The sequence below is a fragment of the Coniosporium apollinis genome (genome assembly GCF_000281105.1).
Source record: "Coniosporium apollinis CBS 100218 chromosome Unknown supercont1.25, whole genome shotgun sequence".
NCBI lineage: Eukaryota > Fungi > Ascomycota > Dothideomycetes > Coniosporium > Coniosporium apollinis.
In genome coordinates, this window is record NW_006913287.1 from 212,965 (window position 1) to 236,029 (window position 23,065).

General features: G+C 54.3%; 8 protein-coding genes across 8 annotated transcripts; 4 read left to right on the forward strand and 4 right to left on the reverse strand.

Annotated features, from left to right (window-relative positions):
• Positions 1-221: 221 nt before the first annotated feature.
• Positions 222-1,453, reverse strand: W97_05354 (uncharacterized protein; the record flags this gene model as incomplete). Its single annotated transcript, XM_007783238.1, has 4 exons — positions 222-617; positions 670-1,174; positions 1,226-1,322; positions 1,447-1,453. The coding sequence occupies 4 exons, from the start codon at positions 1,451-1,453 to the stop codon at positions 222-224; spliced, it is 1,005 nt and encodes a 334-aa protein (XP_007781428.1).
• Positions 1,454-2,203: 750 nt separating this feature from the next.
• On the forward strand, positions 2,204-2,803 carry W97_05355 (uncharacterized protein; the record flags this gene model as incomplete). Its single annotated transcript, XM_007783239.1, has 1 exon — positions 2,204-2,803. One exon carries the CDS (start codon positions 2,204-2,206, stop codon positions 2,801-2,803), a length of 600 nt encoding a protein of 199 aa, XP_007781429.1.
• Positions 2,804-3,995: 1,192 nt separating this feature from the next.
• Positions 3,996-5,105, reverse strand: W97_05356 (uncharacterized protein; the record flags this gene model as incomplete). Its single annotated transcript, XM_007783240.1, has 1 exon — positions 3,996-5,105. One exon carries the CDS (start codon positions 5,103-5,105, stop codon positions 3,996-3,998), a length of 1,110 nt encoding a protein of 369 aa, XP_007781430.1.
• A 2,209-nt stretch (positions 5,106-7,314) lies between these two features.
• On the forward strand, positions 7,315-11,080 carry W97_05357 (uncharacterized protein; the record flags this gene model as incomplete). The annotated part of the gene is made up of 5 exons (XM_007783241.1): positions 7,315-7,341; positions 7,393-7,433; positions 7,488-9,195; positions 9,250-10,748; positions 10,816-11,080. 5 exons carry the CDS (start codon positions 7,315-7,317, stop codon positions 11,078-11,080), a joined length of 3,540 nt encoding a protein of 1,179 aa, XP_007781431.1.
• Positions 11,081-11,573: 493 nt separating this feature from the next.
• Positions 11,574-12,289, forward strand: W97_05358 (uncharacterized protein; the record flags this gene model as incomplete). Its single annotated transcript, XM_007783242.1, has 3 exons — positions 11,574-11,846; positions 11,951-12,115; positions 12,161-12,289. The coding sequence occupies 3 exons, from the start codon at positions 11,574-11,576 to the stop codon at positions 12,287-12,289; spliced, it is 567 nt and encodes a 188-aa protein (XP_007781432.1).
• Positions 12,290-13,661: 1,372 nt separating this feature from the next.
• W97_05359 (uncharacterized protein) lies at positions 13,662-14,831 on the reverse strand (the record flags this gene model as incomplete). The annotated part of the gene is made up of 5 exons (XM_007783243.1): positions 13,662-13,729; positions 13,785-14,226; positions 14,282-14,426; positions 14,482-14,689; positions 14,741-14,831. 5 exons carry the CDS (start codon positions 14,829-14,831, stop codon positions 13,662-13,664), a joined length of 954 nt encoding a protein of 317 aa, XP_007781433.1.
• Positions 14,832-17,503: 2,672 nt separating this feature from the next.
• W97_05360 (peroxisomal hydratase-dehydrogenase-epimerase) lies at positions 17,504-20,589 on the reverse strand (the record flags this gene model as incomplete). Its single annotated transcript, XM_007783244.1, has 6 exons — positions 17,504-18,294; positions 18,356-19,308; positions 19,358-19,835; positions 19,887-19,995; positions 20,049-20,276; positions 20,332-20,589. 6 exons carry the CDS (start codon positions 20,587-20,589, stop codon positions 17,504-17,506), a joined length of 2,817 nt encoding a protein of 938 aa, XP_007781434.1.
• Positions 20,590-20,915: 326 nt separating this feature from the next.
• Positions 20,916-22,255, forward strand: W97_05361 (uncharacterized protein; the record flags this gene model as incomplete). The annotated part of the gene is made up of 5 exons (XM_007783245.1): positions 20,916-21,065; positions 21,310-21,812; positions 21,870-21,893; positions 21,942-22,057; positions 22,131-22,255. 5 exons carry the CDS (start codon positions 20,916-20,918, stop codon positions 22,253-22,255), a joined length of 918 nt encoding a protein of 305 aa, XP_007781435.1.
• Between the last annotated feature and the right edge of the window lie 810 nt (positions 22,256-23,065).

A 23,065-nucleotide genomic window follows, 5' to 3' on the forward strand; every position in this document is an offset into this window, starting at 1 on the left:
GTGAACAAATCTAGCAGTTGTTGGGTAGCACCTCAATATCCTGTTTCTGGTCGATACGCTGCTCCTTACTTGCTCCGGGGCCGCTGTTGCTTTGGTGAACCTCCATTACACAAGCAACGGTGACAGATAAAACCAGTCTTCTACCACGCTGAAAACGGCAGAATGGCATATCTAGCGGTCAGAATGCTACGACTCTTGAGGCCGCGCGCAAAATATCTCTATTAGCCCAATGGCTGCACGCCTAGAGTCCCATACACACTGCTCCGGAAAGCCTCCGCATCCAAGCCTCGCCCAATCAGAACGATCTTGCCCTCTGGACGCGGCAGCCCAGTACCACTCGGCGCATCTCCACCCTTCGAAGCGTCTTTCTCATCAAGCATCTCGAAGACCTCGCGGACACCCTGCAGGAGCTTCACGGAGCCATCACTCAGCTGTATCCGGCCTTTCAGCCGATGCATCTCGAAGGATGCTCTGCTCGTGCTTGGGGCTGGGCACACGGCCGCCAGATGCGGCGCCAGAAGGGCAGAGTCCCAGAGCAGGGAGCGGAGCCACTCGTCCAACACCGGGAGCTGAGCGGGTGACAGGATGGGGACGGGGATGCTGAGGGTTGAGATCGTCTAAGTGGTTTCGGTCAGCGATTCGCTGGGAGAAGGGTATCAGATGACTTACCGGATCAAGGTGGCTGTGCCCTTTCGCCGCAAAGTCCAGCTCCGCAGCGCCGACCGAGTCGTACGCGTGCAGATCCAGCAGCACGCCCTCCAGCTGCGGTACCTGGCTGTGATGCGTCACATGGACCTTTGCCAGAGCATTGATCGACTGTATGCGTTCCTTAACAGCCTCAAGCTCCACAGAAGTGACAAGATCGCTCTTATTGATCACCACAACATCCGCATGCGAGATCTGCAGATGCGCTGTCGTGAGCTCCGGGCCCCCGTGAGCGTCTACGTGCGGCTCAAGCGGCTGCGCAGGCGTCTCGTCCAGGCTTCGAAGGATGTTCTTTGCGTCAACGAGCGTGACGATGCCGTCGAGATAGATGGTGCTTCCGAGTCCTTCATCTACCCAGAAAAGGGGCGCGATGTTGCCTGGATCAGCTAGGCCGGTGGTCTCGAGGAGGATGTAGTCGAAGGCGCCGCGGCGTTCCATGAGGGCCTCGATGGCGTTGACGCCGGAGTCTCTGCTGGAGTTGTCAATCTGAGGCTCGGTGAACAAGGTTGGGAGCGCGGACTTTACTGAGCAGCAGATGCAGCCGTTGGCTAGTTCGAGCCATTCTTCGACTTGTTGGCCGTCTTTGCTGACGGTTAAGCTCTTCTCAATGTCCGCGGCTGGGACGGAAGCGTGCTTAGTAGACGCAGGCGTTCCGTTAGTATAGGGAGAACTCACAGTCACCAAACTCTGCGAGAAGCTGTCAGCTGCGTGGTCAGCGTGGAAAGGGGACAGAGAGTATACAAGCCATTCAGGATGACGGCGATTTTCTTCCCGTGCCGTTCATTGAGGATGTAATTCAGCAACGTAGTCTTTCCTGCACCGAGGTAACCTGCCAGGATCTGGTTAGAGTTATAGCCCTGTGAAAGCAGTCGCGCATACAAATCGCATTCAGTCACTCTATACAAATTTGACAACGAAGTTTACCAAGAGTAACTCTGACTTATAGGTTCAGTAAACAGGTATTAGATTGCTAAAATTCTGACGAGTCCGAGAGGAGAGAAACGCGCGACACAGGAGATGCACAGCGGATCTGTGCCTATATTGTGTGATTAAAAGCTTTATCTTGTGGCTAAACATGAGAAACTAGCTTTCGATGAGGCAACCTACCAGTGACTATCGTTATTGGAACCTTAGTAACGTTGAGCTCTTCTAGCTCAGTTACAACAGTGAAAGACGCATCAGGAGCATCATCCGTCACCAGCAATGGCGGCGCTTCTTCGTCATCAATCTCCATATTCATTGCGAAAAATCGTTCCAGGCACAAGGGGGATGTCCCAGCAAGGGATTTACGTATATGAATATATGGGCGGAATTTGCCGTCTCCCGAGCAATGCCGCAAGCTCCTTGCTCCAACTTTACATCTTGACCCTAAAACAGACTTGAATCCCACTTTCCGTAGCTTGCATTAGGCGCAGTCATTACCGCAACTCTACGCCAACCTACATCCGAGGCTTAAGAAATCAATCACAGCTTGTCACGCCTTCATCCAACATCCACAATGCCCCGACCACCCCTCCGTCTCTCCTCCCGCCTACGGCTCCAACCTACAGCACGCCAGCCATGCCTCCGATGCCTCTACTCAGCGCCCGCAACCCCACCGCCTGCATCGCCCGTCCTAGCCAAACTCCGCATTGACCTGAAGAATGCCATGAAAGCCAAAGATACCGCGCGGCTCGCGGTGCTCCGCGCCGTCCTCGCCGAAATCACCAACTCGTCCAAGACCTCCTCGCCCATAACAACCGACCTGCAACTCCTCTCCCTCCTCAAGAAGCGGACCTCAGGCGCCAAGGCCGCGGAGCAGGAGTTCCGGGCAGCGGGCAGGGGAGATCTGGTGCAGCGGGAGGAGGAGCAGCGGCGGGTGCTGGAGGAGTATGCGGAGGGCCTGGAGGCGGAGACGATGGGGGATGTGGAGGTTAGGGCTGTGGTGGAGCGGACGGTCGGGGAGGTGGAGAAGGGGGGGGCCAAGGTGCAGATGGGGGAGGTGTTGAAGAGGCTGTTTGCGCCGGGGGCGGAGCTGGATGGGAAGATGGTGGAAAAGAAAGAGGTCGTCCGGATTTTGAAGGAGGTGATGGAGAAGAGAGGGAGCGGCGGTGCTTGAGCGATAGTTCCGGGGGCTTGTGAGGCGTATTGTAAGATGGTGTTCTGCACAGTACGTTGTGCGGACTTTGGGGCTCGGCCGTTTGATACCCTGATTCGTACCAGGCTCGGTTGTATATTGTATTGACTTGTAGATCATGGCCATTTGTACGATAGAGAGTATCACGCTTGTAGCTACATATTCGTCCACGTGAAGAGAGGTGTTCCACGGGGAGAGTCTTGAAAGTGGCGCTCCGAGCATTCAGTGCGTCTCACAACGATTGCGCGTGTGCAATGTAGTTCACGCTCTGGCAACGACGGTCGGTTTACATCAACCTTCAATCAAGACGCGAGATGCTCCACTCAGCCTGTATAGAAGCTGAATAGACGTGGATTCTGGATGCTGGCGGCCTTCGATGCCCCATATAAACAAGTGCGCACGCCTTCTAATCATCATTGTATCGCCTCACAGCTGAAGCGTAACTGTGATCCTAATCAAGGCAAACGTTTTGCACGAGCGCAACTACCCAGGGTCTTGTCGTAATTAGTAGCATCAGCTTGGAACGACTCAGGGAACTAGATTTCAACGTTGTTTCCCTGATAGAACCATCTCGTGATAGCCTTTATATTAGATATACGGCATATTACCAACTAGGCCACCGCGTTATACGAACACCCTTCTAAGTTGGGACCTAAGCTGGATATAGCTATGCCACGGTATCTTGCGTTATTATAGAAGGCTTTCCATCGAACACTTAATCTACTCTCACATATCGCCTCTATGAAGACACGGAATAGTTCTATATGCTATCTGCACGCTTATGCGGATAAGTACGTCAATACAGCTTTATCTACTACCGTGTAGTTCGCTTGCTATGCGTCAACTTATACATCAAAAGGCACGCCGAACGCGCCGAACGCCGTGTCTAAGGCAAGAAGCCATAACAGGCTATTCATCTTGGGTTCGGCCCTCTATGCGTTATGCTTTCATATCAGAGGCCAAAAGTGTACTGCGAGCCGCACGCGTACTGCTGGGAGTCGATGAACCATGCTCAATAGTTGAAGCTATGAAATCTTGATACACTTTTTTTTAAGACTGACGTTACTTGCCCTGATGTACGATAAGGATAGCAACTGCCGAGATTTTGTGCTCGCTCGCATAAAGCCAATAGCTCCGAAGATGAAGGAGAGACATAAAACCATGAAGTCCGGCATCAATAAAACACTCTCTCCTTCTGCCCCTGTTTTGACCCACCCAACCCAACAGCTTCCGAGCACTGCTCCACCCTGACAAACTCATAATCCTTAATCTTGACCAGCTCGGCATCTTCCCTGACGGCACATGTGAACACCGTGCTCCATCCCTTGGCGCCGGCGTTCCAGAACGCCTGCGACGCAGCTGCCTCCCGACTGCCCATCTTCATCACCTTGAATATCGTCGTATCCCTCGACAGTTGCACCATCAACGGCGAGCCTCCATACGGGTCGATCTTGTCCTCGAATGTCGATACAATGGAGTAGTACGCTAACTCGTTCTTGGCAGACGTGAGACTCTTGTGCGGCGGCAGGGTCCGGTGAGCACGCATATCGCACTCGCTGGTGTCGGGATCGACATCGCACTCGCCGATCTCGTCCTCGAGACCCGACGTCAATGCCGCGGTCACAACGATGGTGGGGAAGTCGAGTGCAGCCGGGGTGGCGCGATCAGCCGGGACCAGGGATGTGATTTCGCAACCTGCCTCTTCCAGCACACTCGCCCGCTTGAACCAGTGGGCGGTTGGGTAGATGTACCAGCAGTCAAGGTTCGCGTGCTTGAGGAATGGGAGGAACTTCTTGAAGTCCACGACTGTAGCCGGATGGGTGGTGACGTAGACGTTGCGGCCAAAGGGCTCAAGCCTCACGGTGCCGTCCCGGAAGTCGGCTTTGCGGCGGAGGAAAGGCCGGTAGGAGAAGATTTTGTCAATGCGGTCGGAATAGTCTAGATCGGAATCGCTGATCTCGGAGTCACTATCATTCCAGGAAGCTACGCTGCCCATGTCGCTGTCGGAGTAATCCCTGGCTTTACTGCGGCGGTTGCCTCGGACATCGGGGTGTATATGTTCATGGTTCTTGCGGGCTGAATATGTGCTGAAGCGGAACCGGCACTTCGTGCCATCCTTGTCACGGAGACGACATGAGTATTTACCGGACTTGGCGCCAAGCGGGAATGGAGAGGTAACGTTCCCTGGTGCGGGGGGAGGCGGCGGTCCCGCGAAGAACTTAGCGGTCTTCTTGCTCATCTTGGGCCCAGGAGGAGGGACCACTACGGGGTAAGAGAACGGCATGGGCGGAGGTGGAGGTGGAGGACAGCAAGTAACTCTCTGAGGCATCCGATATGAGATACCTGGAGGTGGCGGAGGTGGGACGGGCCCGGGGAAGTCTTTTGGCGGTAGAGGCGAGCAGATCTGCAATCCTGGCGGGGGAATGCTCGGCCAGAAAGGTTCAAATTCTAGAGGCGGAGCTGGCGGAGCCGAATTGTCTTTGCTGTTGTCTGTAGTATCCTCCTCTTCGCGCCTATCTTCCAGAACTCTGCTAGGGAGGGGCGTGCCTTGTGGCAAGCCTATGTGTTCCCCCGGTGGGACGAGCTTCTTTAAAACACGAGGCGAGGCCGCCCCTGGTGGGCAAGGAGTCACCCTCCGCTCGGAAGATGTCTGAGATGGCGGAGGTGGCGGAAGAGCTACTGCTGATGGTTCAGGTATACCGCGTGGGATGTGCTTTAGTGTTGCTGGAGACGACAGGGGCGCCGGCGACCCACGATGCAAAATATCTTGCTCTTGACGAGCCATGAGCCACCGTTTCTTTCCCTGCTGCTCAAGAAGCATAAGCTGCATTTGGTAGTCCATTCGTTGGTCCGTCCCAGGCAGAGAGGTTCGAGTGCCATGGACTCCTCTCTCATACTCGGCCGCCTCGATCACATCAGGCTGAGCACATGAGTAATCCTCGATCACCACCATGTCCTCGGTGTCTGACATGTTGTAGTAATAAGAAAAAAGCAGCAGAATGAGGAAGATGCAAAGCACCAAGATGAGTTTGCTTCTTATAAGGGCACGACGAAAGGCAAGATAACGACTAGGCAGCCAACGGAAACTTGCTCAACGACCACACAGCGAGTAAGACAAGGGCAGAAGTTATGCCTAACAACATCACGGAAGCTTACCTTGAATACATAGTTTGACGGCGATGCATCGCCCCGTCCGTGCAGTAAGCTCGGTACGTGGTCACAAGTCAGCTGAGCAGAGCCTCAGAGAATAAGGCGAACGAGGCAACACAATCTGGCGATCACTGGTTACGCCAATACTCTTCCGGACAACTACTCGGAGTATCATGTTCTACGAGTAGTCGTCGTATCACAACAGGATTGTGTTGGCAATTGCGGGGTGTTTTCGGCTAGATGCAGATGTCGTGGTGCGCCTTGCTGCCTGCGACTAAGTAGGGCACACAATCGACAAGCTCGTCCGCATTCCCTGACGCGACGCATGCTGCATCAGCAAGGCTGACAATGCAAGTAGGAAGGGAGTATGAAGAGACGGACAACAGGATTAGTAGACACTCGCTTCCTGGATCCAGGATCATGTGTCGGTGAAAGCTGATAGTGAAGGTGTTATCCTGGCACTTTAAGCAATTCGTGCAAATTTAGATCGGCCGTTGACGCCGTCGCATTTGCATCGCACAGCATACTGAACTGGACAGAAAGCGAGGCGCACACATTGACTTCGTCACTGCATCTGCCGTACATGACATGTTGCTCGAAAGCCACTTGCGTACCTGTCACGAACCGTCCGTGGACGCGAGCGCTGGCCCGAAAGTTGAGGCCGCTTTCGTTGGTGACGCACCTTTGGACACAGGCGGACGCGGAGGATATTTTCGGGCTGCTTACCGGTGGAGAGCCGCTAGCTGAAGAGCGATCACGGCCTTCGATGTGTAGCTGATAGGGTTGCAGATATAGCACGCTGTCTGGGGTACTAGTAGCCTGCATGCGGCTTCGTTGCCTTCAAACCAAGGAGCGTTCTAAGTCAAGGCTCTAGCTCTCCCAGTGATGCAGGCTTAGCAGTAGTCACGACGGAGAAAGGAGTGGCGAATGAGCAGCGACGACATGAAATTCAGGATCAGAAAGGACAAGTAAGAGGACGCGATCGTTTTGACGTAGAAGCCGAGAACAGCTGAGCATTGAACATTGGATGCTTGAAGCGGTCCAACGAGATACGCTTGTTGCGGCAGAGTATAATGGCGATGTAATGAAGCGTTGATGAAGCTTCTGAACTTATCACCGATATTTCTTCCTGGTCTTCTCGAAAAGAATTCAGTGAGCTGAGTGACGGGCCGTAGTGTGAGTTGACCGAATGGAGAAGGGATACGAGTGTGAAGATTTCCGGCTCTCCAGAGCACGTGACGTCGCGCTTCTGGCGAAAGCCCGGAACTCCGTCGCTGTCAACATTCGCGACAACAACACGGGCGCTGGGAATGTGAAGCGCTGTATTCTCCTCCACCGCCACCATGAGGATTGTCGAAGTAGTCATCGACGTAAGCATTGCCGCCCCTGGAGCCTCTCTGCTTCTGCTCACGATTTTCTAGGGTTTCAAATCGTACGCCGTCCGCACCGTAATATCAGGATGGTTTGTTTGCGCCTGGCAACTGAGCTCCCGAGGACTTAGCTGAGAACCTACCAGGGACGCCACTTTCAACTCCATTACCGGTCTGAACGGTTCTGGCAAGTCCAACATCCTTGACTCGATATGCTTCGTTCTAGGCATTACAAATATGAGCACGGTGCGAGCGCAAAACCTCCAGGACCTGATCTACAAGCGCGGCCAAGCGGGCGTCACCAAAGCCTCCGTCACGATTGTGTTCGACAACAGCGATAAGAAGACCTCGCCTATAGGCTTTGAGGAGTATGCGCAGATCTCTGTAACGCGACAAATCGTTCTGGGAGGCACTTCAAAATACCTGATCAACGGGCACCGGGCGCAGCAGCAAACTGTCCAGAACCTTTTCCAGTCTGTTCAACTGAACATCAACAATCCGAACTTCCTGATCATGCAGGGCCGCATTACAAAGGTCTTGAACATGAAGGCTGTGGAGATACTGGCAATGATTGAGGAAGCGGCGGGCACCAGGATGTTCGAGGATAGGCGGGACAAGGCGTTCAAGACCATGGCAAAGAAAGAGATGAAAGTCCAGGAGATCACCGAGCTGCTGCGCGACGAGATCGATCCGAAACTCGAGAAGCTCAGGAATGAGAAGAGGGCGTTTCTGGATTTCCAACAGACACAGAGTGACCTGGAGCGGCTGACCAGGCTGGTGGTCGCTCATGACTACGTCAAAGGGAAGGAGAAGCTGAGGTTAAGCGCAGATGATTTGGAGCGCAAGAAACAGCGTGCACTGGAGCTTGAGGAGTCGGCGGTTAGGCTGAAGAACGAGATCGGGTTCTTGCAGGAGGATGTGAAGAAGGTTAAGGCTGCGCGGGACAAGGAGCTTCGGAAAGGGGGCAAGTTCCAGGCCCTGGAGGACGAGGTCAAGACACAATCCCACGAGATCGTGCGGTTAGCTACTATCATCGATCTTAAGAAGACGAGCACAACAGAAGAGGTGGACAAACGCGCGAAGCTTGAGAAGAGCGCCGAGGAGCTTCAAAAGCAACTGAAGGAAAAGGCGAAGCTCTACGACAAGTTACAACAGCGCTACGAAGCTGCTCATACCGAACTTGCAGCACAAACCGCCGAGGTCGACAAGCAGGAGGAGCTCCTGCAGACTCTTCTCACTGGTGTAGCTTCTAAGGAAGGCCAGGAGAGCGGATACCAGGGCCAACTGCAAGATGCCAAGAACCGGGCGAGTGCTGCCTCTACAGAGCAGGAGCAGGCCAAGCTCAAAATCGCGCACCTTGAGAAGCGCATAAAAGAGGAGGAACCGCGAGCGAAGAAGGCGAAAGAGCAGAACTCTGGCCTACTAAAAGATCTCGAGAGCCTACGGACGCAGGCAAAGAAACTGGAGGCCGACCTTAGCAAACTCGGCTTCGAGCCTGGCAAGGAGGAGGCGATGTACCAAGAAGAGACGCGGCTACAGCAGCGCATACGGGAGTTGCGAGAACAGGCTGATGCAATGAAGCGGAAAGTTGCCAACGTTGATTTCAGTTACAGTGATCCGACGCCAGGCTTCGACAGATCAAGAGTGAAGGGCCTGGTAGCTCAGCTGTTTACCCTGGAGAAAGAGCACACGCGAGCGGGAACCGCACTGGAGATTTGTGCTGGTGGACGACTCTACAACGTTGTGGTTGACTCTGCGGAAACTGGCACCCAGCTACTGCAAAACGGCAAACTTCGGAAACGGGTCACGATTATCCCACTGAACAAGATTGCGGCCTTTAGAGCCTCTGCTGAGGTATGTGTTGCACTAATCAAAGGGATATTTGCAAACCTCCTAACATCCTTATAGAAAATTGGTGCGGCACAGAAAATTGCCCCTGGAAAGGTCGATCTAGCACTTTCGCTCATCGGCTACGATGACGAGGTGACTGCTGCTATGGACTACGTCTTCGGCTCGACCCTGGTCTGTGAAGATGCTGCAACTGCCAAGCGGGTGACATTTGACCCTGCAGTCCGGATGAAGAGTGTCACCTTGGAAGGGGATGTGTACGACCCCTCCGGTACATTATCCGGAGGTAGCTCGCCCGAGTCGAGCGGTGTGCTTGTGACTCTACAGAAGCTGAACGAGCTCACAAAAGAGTTAGCTGCACAAGAGAAAGCACTCAGCGATTTGCAAGCCACTATGTCTCGAGAGAAGAAGCGATTGGACGCTGCAAAGAAGACGAAGCAGGAGCTGGACCTCAAGTCGCATGAGATCAAGTTGACCGAGGAACAAATTAGCGGCAATTCTTCCTCTTCAATCATTGAGGCTGTAGAGGAGATGAGAGCCAACATCGCTCAACTCAAAGAGGACGTTAAAACCGCAAAGACTCGACAAGACGAGGCATCTAAGGACGTCAAGCGGATAGAGCGCGATATGTCCGAGTTCAGCAGCAATAAGGATGGCAAGCTCGCAGAGTTACAAACGTCGCTGGAAAAACTGAAAAGGACTTTGAGCAAAAACTCCGCCTCAATCAAGCCGCTACAACAGGACATGCGAGATGCTATGCTTGAGTCTGAGCAGTGCGGTGCAGATCTGGCCGCAGCAAAGGAGCAGCTACAGGATGCCGACACAACGCTGAAGGCCCAGCAGGAGGAGATCGACTCTCTGATGGCAGAACAGACCCGCGTCAAGGATGCTCATGACTTCGCTCAGGCACATTTACACGACGAACAGGCCAAACTCACAGGATTTGACGATGAACTCTCCGCCCTCGACGAAGCCATTCGATCGAAGAACGCCCTTACCACGGAGGAGGGTCTCGAGATGCAGAAGCTAGGTCATCATATTGAGAAGTTTCACAAGGAACAGCAAGCTGCTGAGCAGACGCTGTCACATCTCGAGAAGGAGCATGACTGGATAGCCGACGAGAGAGAGAGCTTCGGGCGCCCGGGTACGCCCTACGACTTCAAAGGGCAGAACATGGCGGAGTGCAAGGCTACGCTCAAAAACGTCTCCGAACGCTTCCAGGGCATGAAGAAGAAGATCAACCCCAAAGTCATGAACATGATTGACAGTGTGGAGAAAAAGGAGGTCTCGCTGAAAAACATGATGAGGACCGTCATCCGAGACAAGCGCAAGATCGAGGAGACCATCCAGTCGCTGGATGAGTACAAGAAGGAAGCGCTGCAGAAGACGTGGGAAAAAGTTAATGGAGACTTTGGTCAGATCTTCAATGAGCTGCTACCTGGCAGTTTTGCGAAGCTGGATCCGCCTGAGGGCAAGACGATATCGGACGGCCTGGAAGTCAAGGTCTGTCTCGGAAAGGTGTGGAAGCAGAGCTTGACGGAGTTGAGCGGTGGACAACGGTGAGTTTCTCATTCTCTCGCCACTTGGTGCTTCTTGCCGGGGCCTATACTGACAATATGTGCTTAGGTCACTGATCGCGCTCTCTCTCATCATGGCTCTGCTCCAGTTCAAGCCTGCACCCATGTACATCCTGGACGAAGTTGATGCGGCGCTCGATCTGTCACATACACAGAATATCGGCCGGCTCATCAAGACGAGATTCAAGGGCTCTCAGTTCATCGTCGTCAGTCTGAAAGATGGCATGTTCCAGAATGCCAACAGAATCTTCCGGACCAGGTTCAGTGACGGGACCAGCATTGTACAGGCGCTTACTCCAGCGGATCTGAAGTAAAACGAACAGTGGACGGGTATGGATTGGATTCTTCCGTCTTCATCTTTGAGATATGGGCGTTTGGTGGCAGCGTCATGAAGCTGGTATGGAAGGTCTAACCATGATGGCGTTTGGTTTGCGGTCAAAGGGAAATAGTATGGAGGACTGTAAAGATACCTTGGGTTGCCAGAGTATGAAATGAGTATGATATAAGTAGATCACGTTTGATCCTGTTTGACACCTGAGGCCGCATTTTTGCATGTGACTAGCCTGCGCCTCCAGCCGAAAGTGGCCGCTGTCATTGTCCGGCGCAGGCACCGGAAAACCGCATCTTTCGCAACTTTATCTACACCATCCTCAATCTACCGCCACTACCTCGCGCCCTTCACAAGTACATATTCTATCGCCTCCACTGTTCATAGCGACCCGGAATCCCACCCTATCCTTTCCGCCTTCCCACCCAGCAATCCCCACCATCAACTCTCAACCACCCGCTCACCCCCACATCCCACCGATGTCCGACCAAGGCTCAATCAACATACCGCAAATCTTCGTGATCCTCCTCGTCGGCTTCCTCCTCTACCGCTGGTTCTTCACCTCCTCCGACCCCGCTGGCATCAGACAAAGCAGGCAGAATGGCGCACGACTCAACCCGGCGCAAGTGGAGCAGCTATTGCAGATGTTCCCGCAGTTAGACCGGCGGCAGCTCATGTGGGACCTACAGCGGAACGGGGGAAGTGTGGCGGCGACTACAGAGAGGGTTCTGGGGGGACGTGGGCTTGAGGTGGTGAGTTGGGCTTTCTTCGGGCAGTACCGGGGAAGAGGCTTGGATGGGGATACGGTGGGGAACGATATGCTAGACTGGACAGGCTGACGAGACGGTGTTTCTAGCCGCCGCCTTCTTTCCAACCACAGCTACCGCCCCTATCGTCTACATCCACAGGCGCGCGCCCTGGCGCTGCGGCCGTCAAGCCGAAGCCCTCGCATCCGGATCTGATCACGCGATACAACCTCTCCTCAAAGGTCGGGTCATCTGCCTCTATAGAGCCTTCGCCAGTAGATGCGGGCGCAGGCGCAAGCGCAGGCACAAACTCGGGCAAGAAGCCCGCGTGGTCACAGAACAAGAACGAGAGGCAACAACTGCTGCAGCGGCGGAGAGAGGAGATGATATTGGCCGCACGAAGGAAGATGGAGGAGAGGGATAGGGCTGGAGCAGGGGGGACGGCTTGAGCGGGGCGTTCACAAGGGCTGCGGGCGTTCGAGGACGTGTCTATAGTTTGGGTAGAGAAGAATAAATGCAACAACATACTCTCTTTGTTCATACAGCCGCTTTTGTTCTGGAGAGTCTACACCGTGTATTTCTGCGGATTATGCAGTCTCTGTCACGGCCCGAACCGAGCTATCCAAGCCTAAGCTGAACGCATGATACCAGTACTTCAGGCCCCAGAGTCTCCGGTTCTCCAGATATCCACTTGCGCAAAACCTGTCCCAAGGCTTCCATAATCCCAATGTACGAGGCTACACAAGGCAAGGTAGTCGGAATAGGAATGAGCCAGCCGCAACGGATTTCCGCCAGACTGCGACAATAGTACGCCGCGCGGCTTCTTCATCCGTCCGCGCGATGCGTGCGTGTGTGGTTGGACGAAAAAGCGGTGGAGCCGATGCCTATACTGATAGAGCCGCCTATGCGGACAGTAAGCAAGGATCAGGTTGCGGGTGGTTTGTTAGTAGGGCGCTGTAGCGTGTGAGAAGCTGGTAGATCAGGCGTGTGTTGTAGGACACGACAGTTAACGCGTGAAGTGGATGCCGTCTGTTGCGTTTTATGTGGCGCTCTGGACCACGTAGAATGCTCTGATTGTGCTGGACGCGGGATCAGAATGTTGCGACCGCGCCTCAGTTACCACAGCGGATCTTCGTTCTTGAGCGAGTCTTCTGGGGATTTTGTTGTGGTGGCGGGCTTGCTTGTCGATGGGCGGCGGCCGATGGTAGTAGTCGCGTGCTCCAGACGCTGGCGGAGTGATGCGTATGAGAGAGTGGAGGATGCTCCTACGTCTCTGTGCTTGTGTAGGCACACGCTAGATCTGTCGAAGGCGCAATACGGCGATATGGGATGAGTGAATCGCTTGAGGAAGTGTCGTCTAGGAGACGGTCAGCCGATTGATCTGGCCTGGTGGACAGCGAAAAGGTAGAGATCTAAGGATACGAGACCATTGAACGCATCGAGAACATCCACTTGGTCGACCCTTCCTACCACTTTGAGAGAATCTGGAAGCGCAGTTCAGAATCCAGCTAGGCCATAGCTTATTAGAAGCCGGCCTGGCTGGTCCAGACAATGGCGAAAATTGTCAGTCAAGTTTGCGGTGATGGAGGAAGTCGAATTGAGATGAAGGTTTGATTAGATACCATGCTCTCCGTATGAGGGCCGCAACAAGCTATATACAGAACCAGACAACCTCTTTCCATGAGCAATTCTTGACCCGTAACTATCTCGAGCCGAGCAGTGACATACGACTAATATGTCGTGGTGATCAGACCCGCGAGACGGAAAGCAGACGCCGTGTCGCTCGAGCTGGCAACAGAATGGATATAGAGAGATAGATGATTAAACGGCACTTTCGCGCTCCTTGGCCTTCTGGCTTGCACCCTTGATCATGGTTGAGAGATCACCAACTGTGTCCGTGTCAGCCTTCCTTTTCAAGCGGTTTCAACAAAGGGTCAAACTCACCTGGAATCTGGAAGGGGAAGTCCAGAGCAGCCAACATGATGGCAAAGAAGATGTACCAGCCGCACGCACACGTTATAAAGCAGAAAGCGCCCGCAGTGATGATCAAGGTCCCTGCAAGAGACGCATTGCCCAGAGACAAGTTCCAGTACGCACCCGTCAAGCAGCCGAAAGCGACAACGAGGGTGAGGAAAATGATGACGAAGACGACGTTGGTTCGCATGGCAAGGATCAGATAGATAAAGCAGAGGATGCCCATGCTGAGGGTGAAGAAACCGAAGCTGGAATTGAAGCCCACGGTTGCGAGTCCTTCAGCCGGGGCCTCGGGATTTAGTGAATAGGCCGCATATGCTCCGTAGAATGGTTGAAGCGTTCCGGCGAAACCGAGCCAGAAAGCGCCGAAGCTGGTGAAGACGACGAAGGGGAAGGTGTTGCCGATTACCCACTGCTCCGCGTCAATAATTTTGCTGCGAAAACTATGGCGGATGAGATAGGCATACCTCTCCAACACCACCGAGGATCATCAGCAGGCCGCCGAAGAAGAAGTACGTGGCAGTTCCAGCAGCGCCATTGCCACCGGCGCCTCGGAGACCCATAAGATCACAGCTGAGGGGAGACAGAGAGATCAAGAAACCAACGAGAGCACTAAACGCGTTAGTCAGCCTTACACTCCCCTTACGGCGCTCGAGATGGCACTCACAGAGGGGTAGGATTGGCGAAAGTCTTGCGTAGATCGCCCTTGACCTGGTTCTGCGGGGAAAGATAGATCTTCTCGAAAAGCTCGGGAGAGATGGAGATGCTGCCTGCAGTCCTTATCCTCTTGAGAGCCGTGTCCGAGTCCATGTGGTCCCCGAGATGATACGGATTTCCTGATAGAGTAACGTCGTCAGCTGCCGAGAACTGGCGGACTTTGATGGGAGTAAGCACGCGTTACGCTGAGCTCATGGTGGTGGCAGTACCATTTTGGTTGCTGAAGTCCTTCTCCATTGGATCACCTGGCGTCATGTTTGTGTTGTTTTGCGTTGCCTGGTAGTTGTGTTCTGTAGCCATTATTGCCGGGAGGGAGCCGAGCTCGCGTTGAACTTTGATAGGCAATACAGTTGATACACAGCTAGTTGCTCAGGGGTGATGGGTATACTTGGGGGACAGGCAGGCGAATGGATGCAGGAGATGTCAGGAAGCTTGATGGAGCGCAGCACGAGCAAGAGACAGCGACACGCGGACTAGGGACGATACAAATATCAAGGGGCAGAGACCCTCGCCGGCTCCGCACGGGGGAGCGCATCGCGCCTAGGGATCCTTAAACGTACATAGGTCTAACGTGCGGCACTTGCACATCCCACAGGCATCATGGACCAAAGGGTACCACTATTGGCAGCGGTGCCCTTACTGGATACCGTAAGGCCGTGGACAGACAGCAAACCATACGGGGCCTTCCCCAGTGGAGGCGCTCGGCTGCATACCCCAGATCCACAACGCGCTCTGGTTCCAAGCTTCCCCGCGAAGCAGTTGAGCTTCAGTTTTCTGGGCGTTGGTTGTTGGTCAACCTAGAGGCTGGAATGCGATCCATGCGGTGACTTCTCGCGTGTTCACGGGTTGCGGAGGTTTGACATTGCGACCACACACCAGAGCGGCCATGGCTTTTGATCGCTGACAGCTGAGTGGATGGAGGCTTTGGTCGATGGTTAATCTGGGAATAAGAGGTGACGCTATCGGGATACAGTTAGGCCCGGGTTGACGGAGATGCAGGACTGGGTTGGCGGAGATGGTGAGGAGGCTGGTTTGATGTGCCATCTGACTGGTTCGCTTCGGCGGCAAGGGAGATCTGCATCTGGTTTTGCGGGGAAGCTGCATGTGGAGGACGCCGGCAGACGCAAACGTGATCCACAAATACCCAGCCCTCTGCCTCTGGAGTGCCTGCGAACAACTGTCTTGACAAAATACAAGACCGAACGCGCCGGGAGATTCTTCTTCACAGCGGAGCTGTCTACGGGGCACCGCATCGACGCTGCTGCCGTGATCCACCAGCGTACCCGTACAGTGGCCCGCTGAGTCGTAATGCCGAAGCGTGTTTCCAAGTTGTCTCAGCGATCGACAAGCCACTTTCGGTCCAAGGGGCATCGAGCTGTATGGTTGGCTGACGCTACGGCTTGATCGTGAGCTGCGAGGAGATGAGGGCGCAAGCCATGGCGGGCACAGACAGGCACGCATCCGATGGAAGGCCCATCGGCGGTCGGCAGCCGCACCCGCATCTTGTTGCTATCCGCGACCCTTGACCTGCCATATGCCACCACGTCTTCTAGACTCTACGTAGCAGAGTGCAGACCCGCCTGGACTTCGTGTTTCATCTAAGCATCGCCATGTTCTTGTTTGCCTGGAACCTTGGCCAGAGTTGTACAAGAGCCAGCACTTCCTGATCAGTTTGTGTTCAGAGACACGAGAGCAAACATCGGATCAGCAAAATAGACCGGCATCCGAAATGCCAAGGCAGTCAAGCTTCGGTGTCTCTCGGGCTGTCGGCGCTGGCTGGACCCACAGATTGACTTTGGCGCCTTGGGATTTCCGGTGCCTTGGAGCCTCAACCTTCCTGGACATGGCTGCCACGTCTCGTGAAATCCTTACACAGACTCCACCGCGTGCCACGTTACTGCCGGGGTGGATTTGTGTTGATTCTTCAGTGTCAATGGTGTTCCGCTAATATCTCGAGAAGCCTTGAGGCCTCTGCTCGTAGGTATCATTCTTATAAGCCGGTCGTAGGTGCAGTAGCCTCAAACCAGAGCAGGTGGTAGAGGGAAATCCTCTTTTTTCGGGGTTGGTTTCGTATTGAATCCCAGCAGATGAATGGCCGTCTTGTATATAGAGCCTCTGCCCCGTCGCTGGATCCACTGTTATGAATAAGAAGCAGCACGATTTCACCTGGCGTATGGCCCGGACTCGTACCTCGAGAGGCGGTGCGTAGAGACTTTTCCATTTCCTAGTCCGGCCATAGCAGTCTTCCATTGGACGTCTTAGCCGGAGCATGGCTGCGATCGCTGCCACGAAGCGGCCGCCACAGGAGCGGCGAATTTTCACAGCGAGAGTACAAATCGTAATGACCGTGAGGGCCGCCAGCGCAACGGCGGGTGTCGAACGGAACGCTGAAGTCGACTAGAGGTATTGGCAGCACACTGACGCAGGTTGAGAAGAAACCGAGGGAGAAGACTGCGGTGTCCTCATTGTGTATAATAGAGCGGGCTAACAAACGTACTCACGCAGCCCATACCGCCCCTTAGCATAAGTGAGTGGGTTTAAAAGAACGCGAATACTGCTGCAATAGACTCTGCCTGCTGTTCTCCCGCATTCGTAGTCGTACCACGGGGCCCATACTGACGACAAAAGTCAAAAGCACAAAAGCCTCGGCAAAGTCTCGTAGGACCGGAATTCTAATCGCGAGATCGTGAGGTTTTCGGCTGCATGAAGTAGCTTAAAAGGATATGGGAAACGTCACAAAAGTGTCTGCCTGCCTGTCTTGCCCGACCTTTTACAGGTTCATATTTTCAGCATGGCCGCTTCGAGGTTTCTTTGGACGCTTCTTCGTCCTTCAAGATCTTCATAGAGAACAAGCATATTGCGTACATTTTCGTACAAACCACCCCGGCCAAATGTACCAGCACCACCAAGCGATAGGACTACTTCCCTTGTACATTGTCAATCTCCTTTTCCACCACAACCGCCCTACTTCTCTACAGCTTTCCCTTCTCTTGCCCCAAAAGCTCCGCCCCCGCGCCCGCAATACACAGCTTCCCGGTCTCCACGACCTTCGTCTGGAAAATAACTTTCCCGCCCTCCTTCCACATCTCCGTCCTGAGCGTCTGTCCCGGCAACACCGTCCCGGCAAACCGGACCTTGATGTTCTTGAACGGCCCGTACGTCTGAATGACATGCTTTCCACTGAACCCAAAGAAGCACAGCCCGTGCAGGATGGGCGTCTCGAAGCCCCCAACCTTGCTGAACTCCGGGTCGATGTGGAGAGGGTTCCGATCACCAGACAACCTGTACAACGCCGCCTGCTCCTCGGTCGTCTTCTCCTCGACCACGGCGTCCGGGTTGCGCTGCGGCGGCTTGTGCACGCGCGTCGCGGCGCCGCGGTCTGTCCCCTTCTTGGGGCCGCCAAATCCACCTGAGCCGCGGATGAAGGTCGTGCTCTCGTTGTAGAACACATCTTCACCCGTGCGGGCATCCTTGGTGGTCGTGCCGATGGTCACGACGCCCGCTGCGCCCTTGTCGACGACCTCGATGAGCTTGGGGTAACTGACGAGGGTCGCTTCGGTCGGGATGGGATACTTGCGGATCTCTAGATACTGCTCACCGTGCAGCAGCATCATGGGGGAGAAGTTGGGGACAACGTCGGAGAGGGAGAAAGGCGCGACGGCGTTGAAGGGTGGGATTACACCGAAGGTCGGGATCACGTGGAAGTTGTCTGCGTTTTCGAAGACCCAGGGGAGGTCGGTGCGTTTGGCGCCGATGCCGAGATCTGTAGGGTTGTTATTTTAGCTTGGATGCTGGAAGGAAGGATGGGGAAGAGGAGGGCTTACTGTAGAGGATTGCCTCCTTCTCATCGTACTTGTACTCGGTGCCTTCGGCCTCTGCCTTCTTCGCCTTCTCGATGTTCTCTAGGATCTCCTTGTTGGCGCCTCCGCTCTTGCTCTCCTTCTTGCTGCCGGTGCTCCGATTGTCGAAGTTGGCCATGATGGACTTGAGGCCATCGTTACCGTCCTCAGGGTGGTCTGCGCGGCCGTCATCAAAATTGATAATGCGGTCCCAGACCTTGAGTACTGCTTCAGGTGTGAGCGGCACATCAATCGGGAAGCCATGGCCACCGGTTCGCTGCCATCTCGTCTTGGCGTGCCAGCCGCTACCGACCTCGTAGAGGCCGCCAGTAGGCTGAGGAAGCTTGTCCGAGGACAGGAGTACAACGAGCGGCGCAACGTAGTCGGGCTTGAAAGCCTGCACCATCTCCTCGGGCATGATTGTCCGGGTCATGTTCGTGCCGGCGTTGGGTGCAATAGTGTTGACGTAGATGTTGTACTTAACACCCTCCCGGGCAAGAGCACGAGAGAAGCCAAGGATACCGCACTTCGCCGCCGCATAGTTCGCTTGGCCAAAGTTGCCGTAGATACCGCTGGTGCTGGTAGTGTTGACGACTCTGCCGTACTTTTGCTTGAGGAAGTATGGCCATGCCGCCTTGGTAACCTTGTATGTACCTCGGAGGTGGACATTGAGGACAGAGTCGAACTGCTCGTCCGTCATATTGGTAAACGCCTTGTCACGGAGGATGCCAGCATTGTTGATGACGACGTCAATACGACCGTAGGCGTCAATTGCCGTCTTGACTACAGCGTCGCCGTCTTCGCAGTTCGCCTTGTTGCCGACTGCCTCTCCACCCATCTTTTTGATCTCCTCGACGACGTTATCTGGGTTTACTAAGTCATTTACGACGACTTTGGCTCCGTTCTTCGCGAAGAGTAAAGCGTATGCACGACCAAGCCTGTATGTCGTTAGCCTGTGCGCCAGGTCGTCTTCGATGTTAACCTTACCCTCCACCAGCGCCAGTGATAAGCACAACTTTGCCCTTGAAGTCAGTCTTCTCGCCCTCAGGGTTAGGAGGCAGCTTTTGCGCCTCCTCCAGCAGCTCCATAAAGTTCGCCGGCCCAGTTGGATAGCTCGGTGCGGAGAAGTCGTTGACGTTGTCCCACTTTGTCAAGATTGCGCCAGGCGTGAGCGACTCATCCGCGCGGAGGAGAGCACCCTTTGCACGTTCCCACCGTAACTTCGCAATGTGTCCGCCACCAACCTCGAAGATCGAACCGGTTTCTTTCGTGTTCGAGGAGTGTACTAGGACTGCTACAAGAGGGACAACCCAGTCCGGCTTCAGGTTCTCGAGTACGTCCGGGGGCATAACCGTCTGGGTCATGCGACTTGCGGCGATTGGTGCAATTACGTTGCAAAGAATGTTGTACTTGATGCCCTCTTTGGCGAGCGATTCGGTGAAGCCTACCTGTGCTAGTTTGGCCGCTTGGTGGCTGTTAGCAACAACTCATCCGTCCTGTACGGGATGGTGCTTACCAGAGTAATTACACTGGCCAAAACTGCCAAAGAGGCCGGCGGCAGAAGCCGTGTTAATGACTCGGCCGTACTTCTGTTTCCTGAAATGCGGCCAAGCAGCTCTTGCGCACTATACAGCACTTTAGCATCATTTCATCACACCTGGATCTCTGTTTCGCGCACCTTGTATGCTCCTCGAACATGGACCTTCATAATCAGATCCCAGTCCTCATCCTTCATGTTCTTGAAGCTGATATCCCTAAGGATGCCCGCATTGTTGATGAGCACGTCTATCCGTCCGAATGCCTTGATGGCCGTATCGATGATAGCCTCGCCATTCTCCACGCTGTCGTAGTTGGCCACAGCTTTGCCGCCAGCGGCCTTAATCTCATCTACGACTACATCTGCAGCCTACGCAAGTCAATATCGGCGAACTGTCTGATCTTACTGGAAGCTGGTTACGCACCTTTGACGACTTGCCCTCGCCCTTGAACGAGCCGCCGAGATCGTTCACAACGACATTGGCGCCTCTTGAGCCGAAGAAGGTGGCATATGCCTTTCCGAGCCCGCCGCCGGCACCGGTGACGACCACAGTCTGACCGTCGAAGCGCATGTCCACCTGGTTCTGGAGACCGTAGGAGTTGTGTGCCTCTGACGTTCCGCCGGTTTGGGGGGGAGAGCTCTTGTCCTCCTTATTCTGGAGGCCGTACGAGTTGTGCGCCATGACGAGCGGGCTGTAAACAAAGCAAAGAGGGGGATATCAGGGAGTTCGAGATGAAAGGTGAGGAACTGTAGTAGGCGGGAGGGAGATGACAGTGTATTAAACGTAGGATGTGAGTGTAGTTGTAGACAGCTCGTACAGGGAGCTTGTGATGCCGTCCAAAAGCCGAGCATGATGATGCCGAGGTCGGTCACGTCGGTCGTTGATTCGGCAGGCAGAGCTCCCCCACATTGCGGGGGCTCGTGCGCTCCCCTTTGTATCTTCACGTGCAACGAATGGGGAGGTTGTGGACGAAAGTCCATCAGGAACACCCTCCGCAACTGTTTACGATGCCTGACATTCTGGACGACAAGTCCGAGCACTGCATCCCCTTCATTCTCGAGCGCTTGGAGGCGCATAGGGAGGCTCATGAAGGTTCTACTCCGCCGCCGTTCTTTCTGGGCTTGAACGGGGTGCAGGGCGCTGGGAAAACCACTCTGGTGGGTGTACCGTCAGGTTTTAAGCCGTAGTACGTTCGTCAATTGATTGTATGGGTTGAAGGATGGGCTGGAGGAGTCGGCGACGGCATCTGTTATACCGAACATCTCTTCAGGCGGCGGCATCGGTTGTAGCGCGAGGAAAAGGCTGTATGTTCGACAGCGGTAGCGACTATACAGCAGCTTACAGAGCAATCAAAGATTCGTACCGTACCAAAGCGAATACCTCTGATGTGTGACACACTAGGTCTCCACGCTCTGCAACACCCTCCGCTCCCCTCCCCACAATCTACCCACCGTCGTCCTCTCCATCGACGACCTCTACCTGCCACACGATGCGCAAGTTACATTGGCCCAAACCCATCCCCTGAACCCTCTGGTTCAGCACCGCGGCCAACCCAGTACCCACGATCTCCCTCTCGCGCTCACTTTGTTCGACGCGCTCAAGAACCGCAAGACGACCAAGATCCCTGTGTACGACAAGTCTGCGTTCAGTGGCCAGGGAGACAGGGCAGATGCGAGCACGTGGGAAGAGGCGAACAAGCCAGGTGAGGCGCCGATAGAAGTTGTAGTGTTCGAGGGGTGGTGTGTTGGGTTCCGCCCTCTTGACGACGAGACGCTAGAGGCGAAGTGGGCGGATGCGAAGAAGGCGGCGGAGGGAGAGGGGTATCAGGGCCAGCTGGCGCGGCACAGACTGGAGGATCTGGTGTTCGTAAATGAAGCGCTGAAGGGGTACAATGAGCTGACTGAGTGAGTAAGGAGCGTCGCACTGTACAGTATACGGACATTTGCTGATATTTCTATTAGCTCTTTGAACGCTTTCGTCCATATGTAGGATAAACCCTGCTTTGTCCATGCAGCTTACTGACCACGACCCAGCGACGCCGAGGATACCAGATACGTATACGATTGGCGACTGGAACAGGAAGCCGCCCTGCGGGCTTTGAAAGGCACCGGCATGACTGACGAACAAGTCATCAACTTTGTCAACGGATGTACGTTGATCTGCAGCACGGCCTTTAGAGAAGCTTGGTACCGTCTCGAGCCTGGCTGACTGAATGACATTAGATTACCCTGCGTACGAGCTCTACACTGAGACGCTTCGAACAGGCATTTTTGGTACGGACAAGAGGAGGCAGCTGAGGCTTGTAGTAGGGAAGGATCGCAGGGTCAAGACTGTGCATCGTATCTAACGGCGGAGCGAGTCTTGCGTTACTAGGTAGTTATATCCAAGCAGAGTCTTGCAGATGCGGGGCTTACAAACACAAAGCATCAAGCGCCCACTGCGAGCATATCGGCGGGTATAGTGAATCAAGGGGGCCTAAGGTGTTCATTACAAGGTGTGCTATACAGTTCTCTAACCTAGAGCCGCTCAGACGCCGTTCTGGTCTATTGGCCGGAGCAATCGATTAAGTGTCTGACTCATGCTGCGCTTGTGAAAATCCGAACCTACAGGAGAGGCTTGAAAAGATGCTCGATGGCGTGAATCGTGACTGTAAAGCCCGACATTGTTGCAGTAAAAGAAATTCCTGCTCAGTCCAGAGTGGCCCTGCCGTTTTTCCTCTACACATTCAAACTTTGCTAGCAGCTCAGAACTGGCCTGTTGGGGAAGAAATCGAATCATTGGTGCTAACTGTGGGGGACTAGGTGGTTTGATAGCGGCAGCCTCGCCGGTAGTTTGCGCTTGATGGATTATGCACGGTGTCCGTCAGATGATTCAGAGATATATCGGCATGTTGGCTGTGCGAAGGTTTCGTAGACAGCCGCAGTGAACCGGAGCTCTAAAACAGAGCTGAATCTTCCGCTTGGTTGCTCGCAGAGTTTTCCCGACACACAGAGTTTCTCCAACACCCAAGGTTTCTCCAACACCCAAGGTTTCTCCGGCACGCTGTCTATGAATCTATGAGCAACGAGAAGAGTTGGGGAAAGTGAACGGGTTGTGTATAAATTATTGATGAAACGAAAGAGCCCCAGTCGAGTTCAAGTCTGAATAGAAGATGATA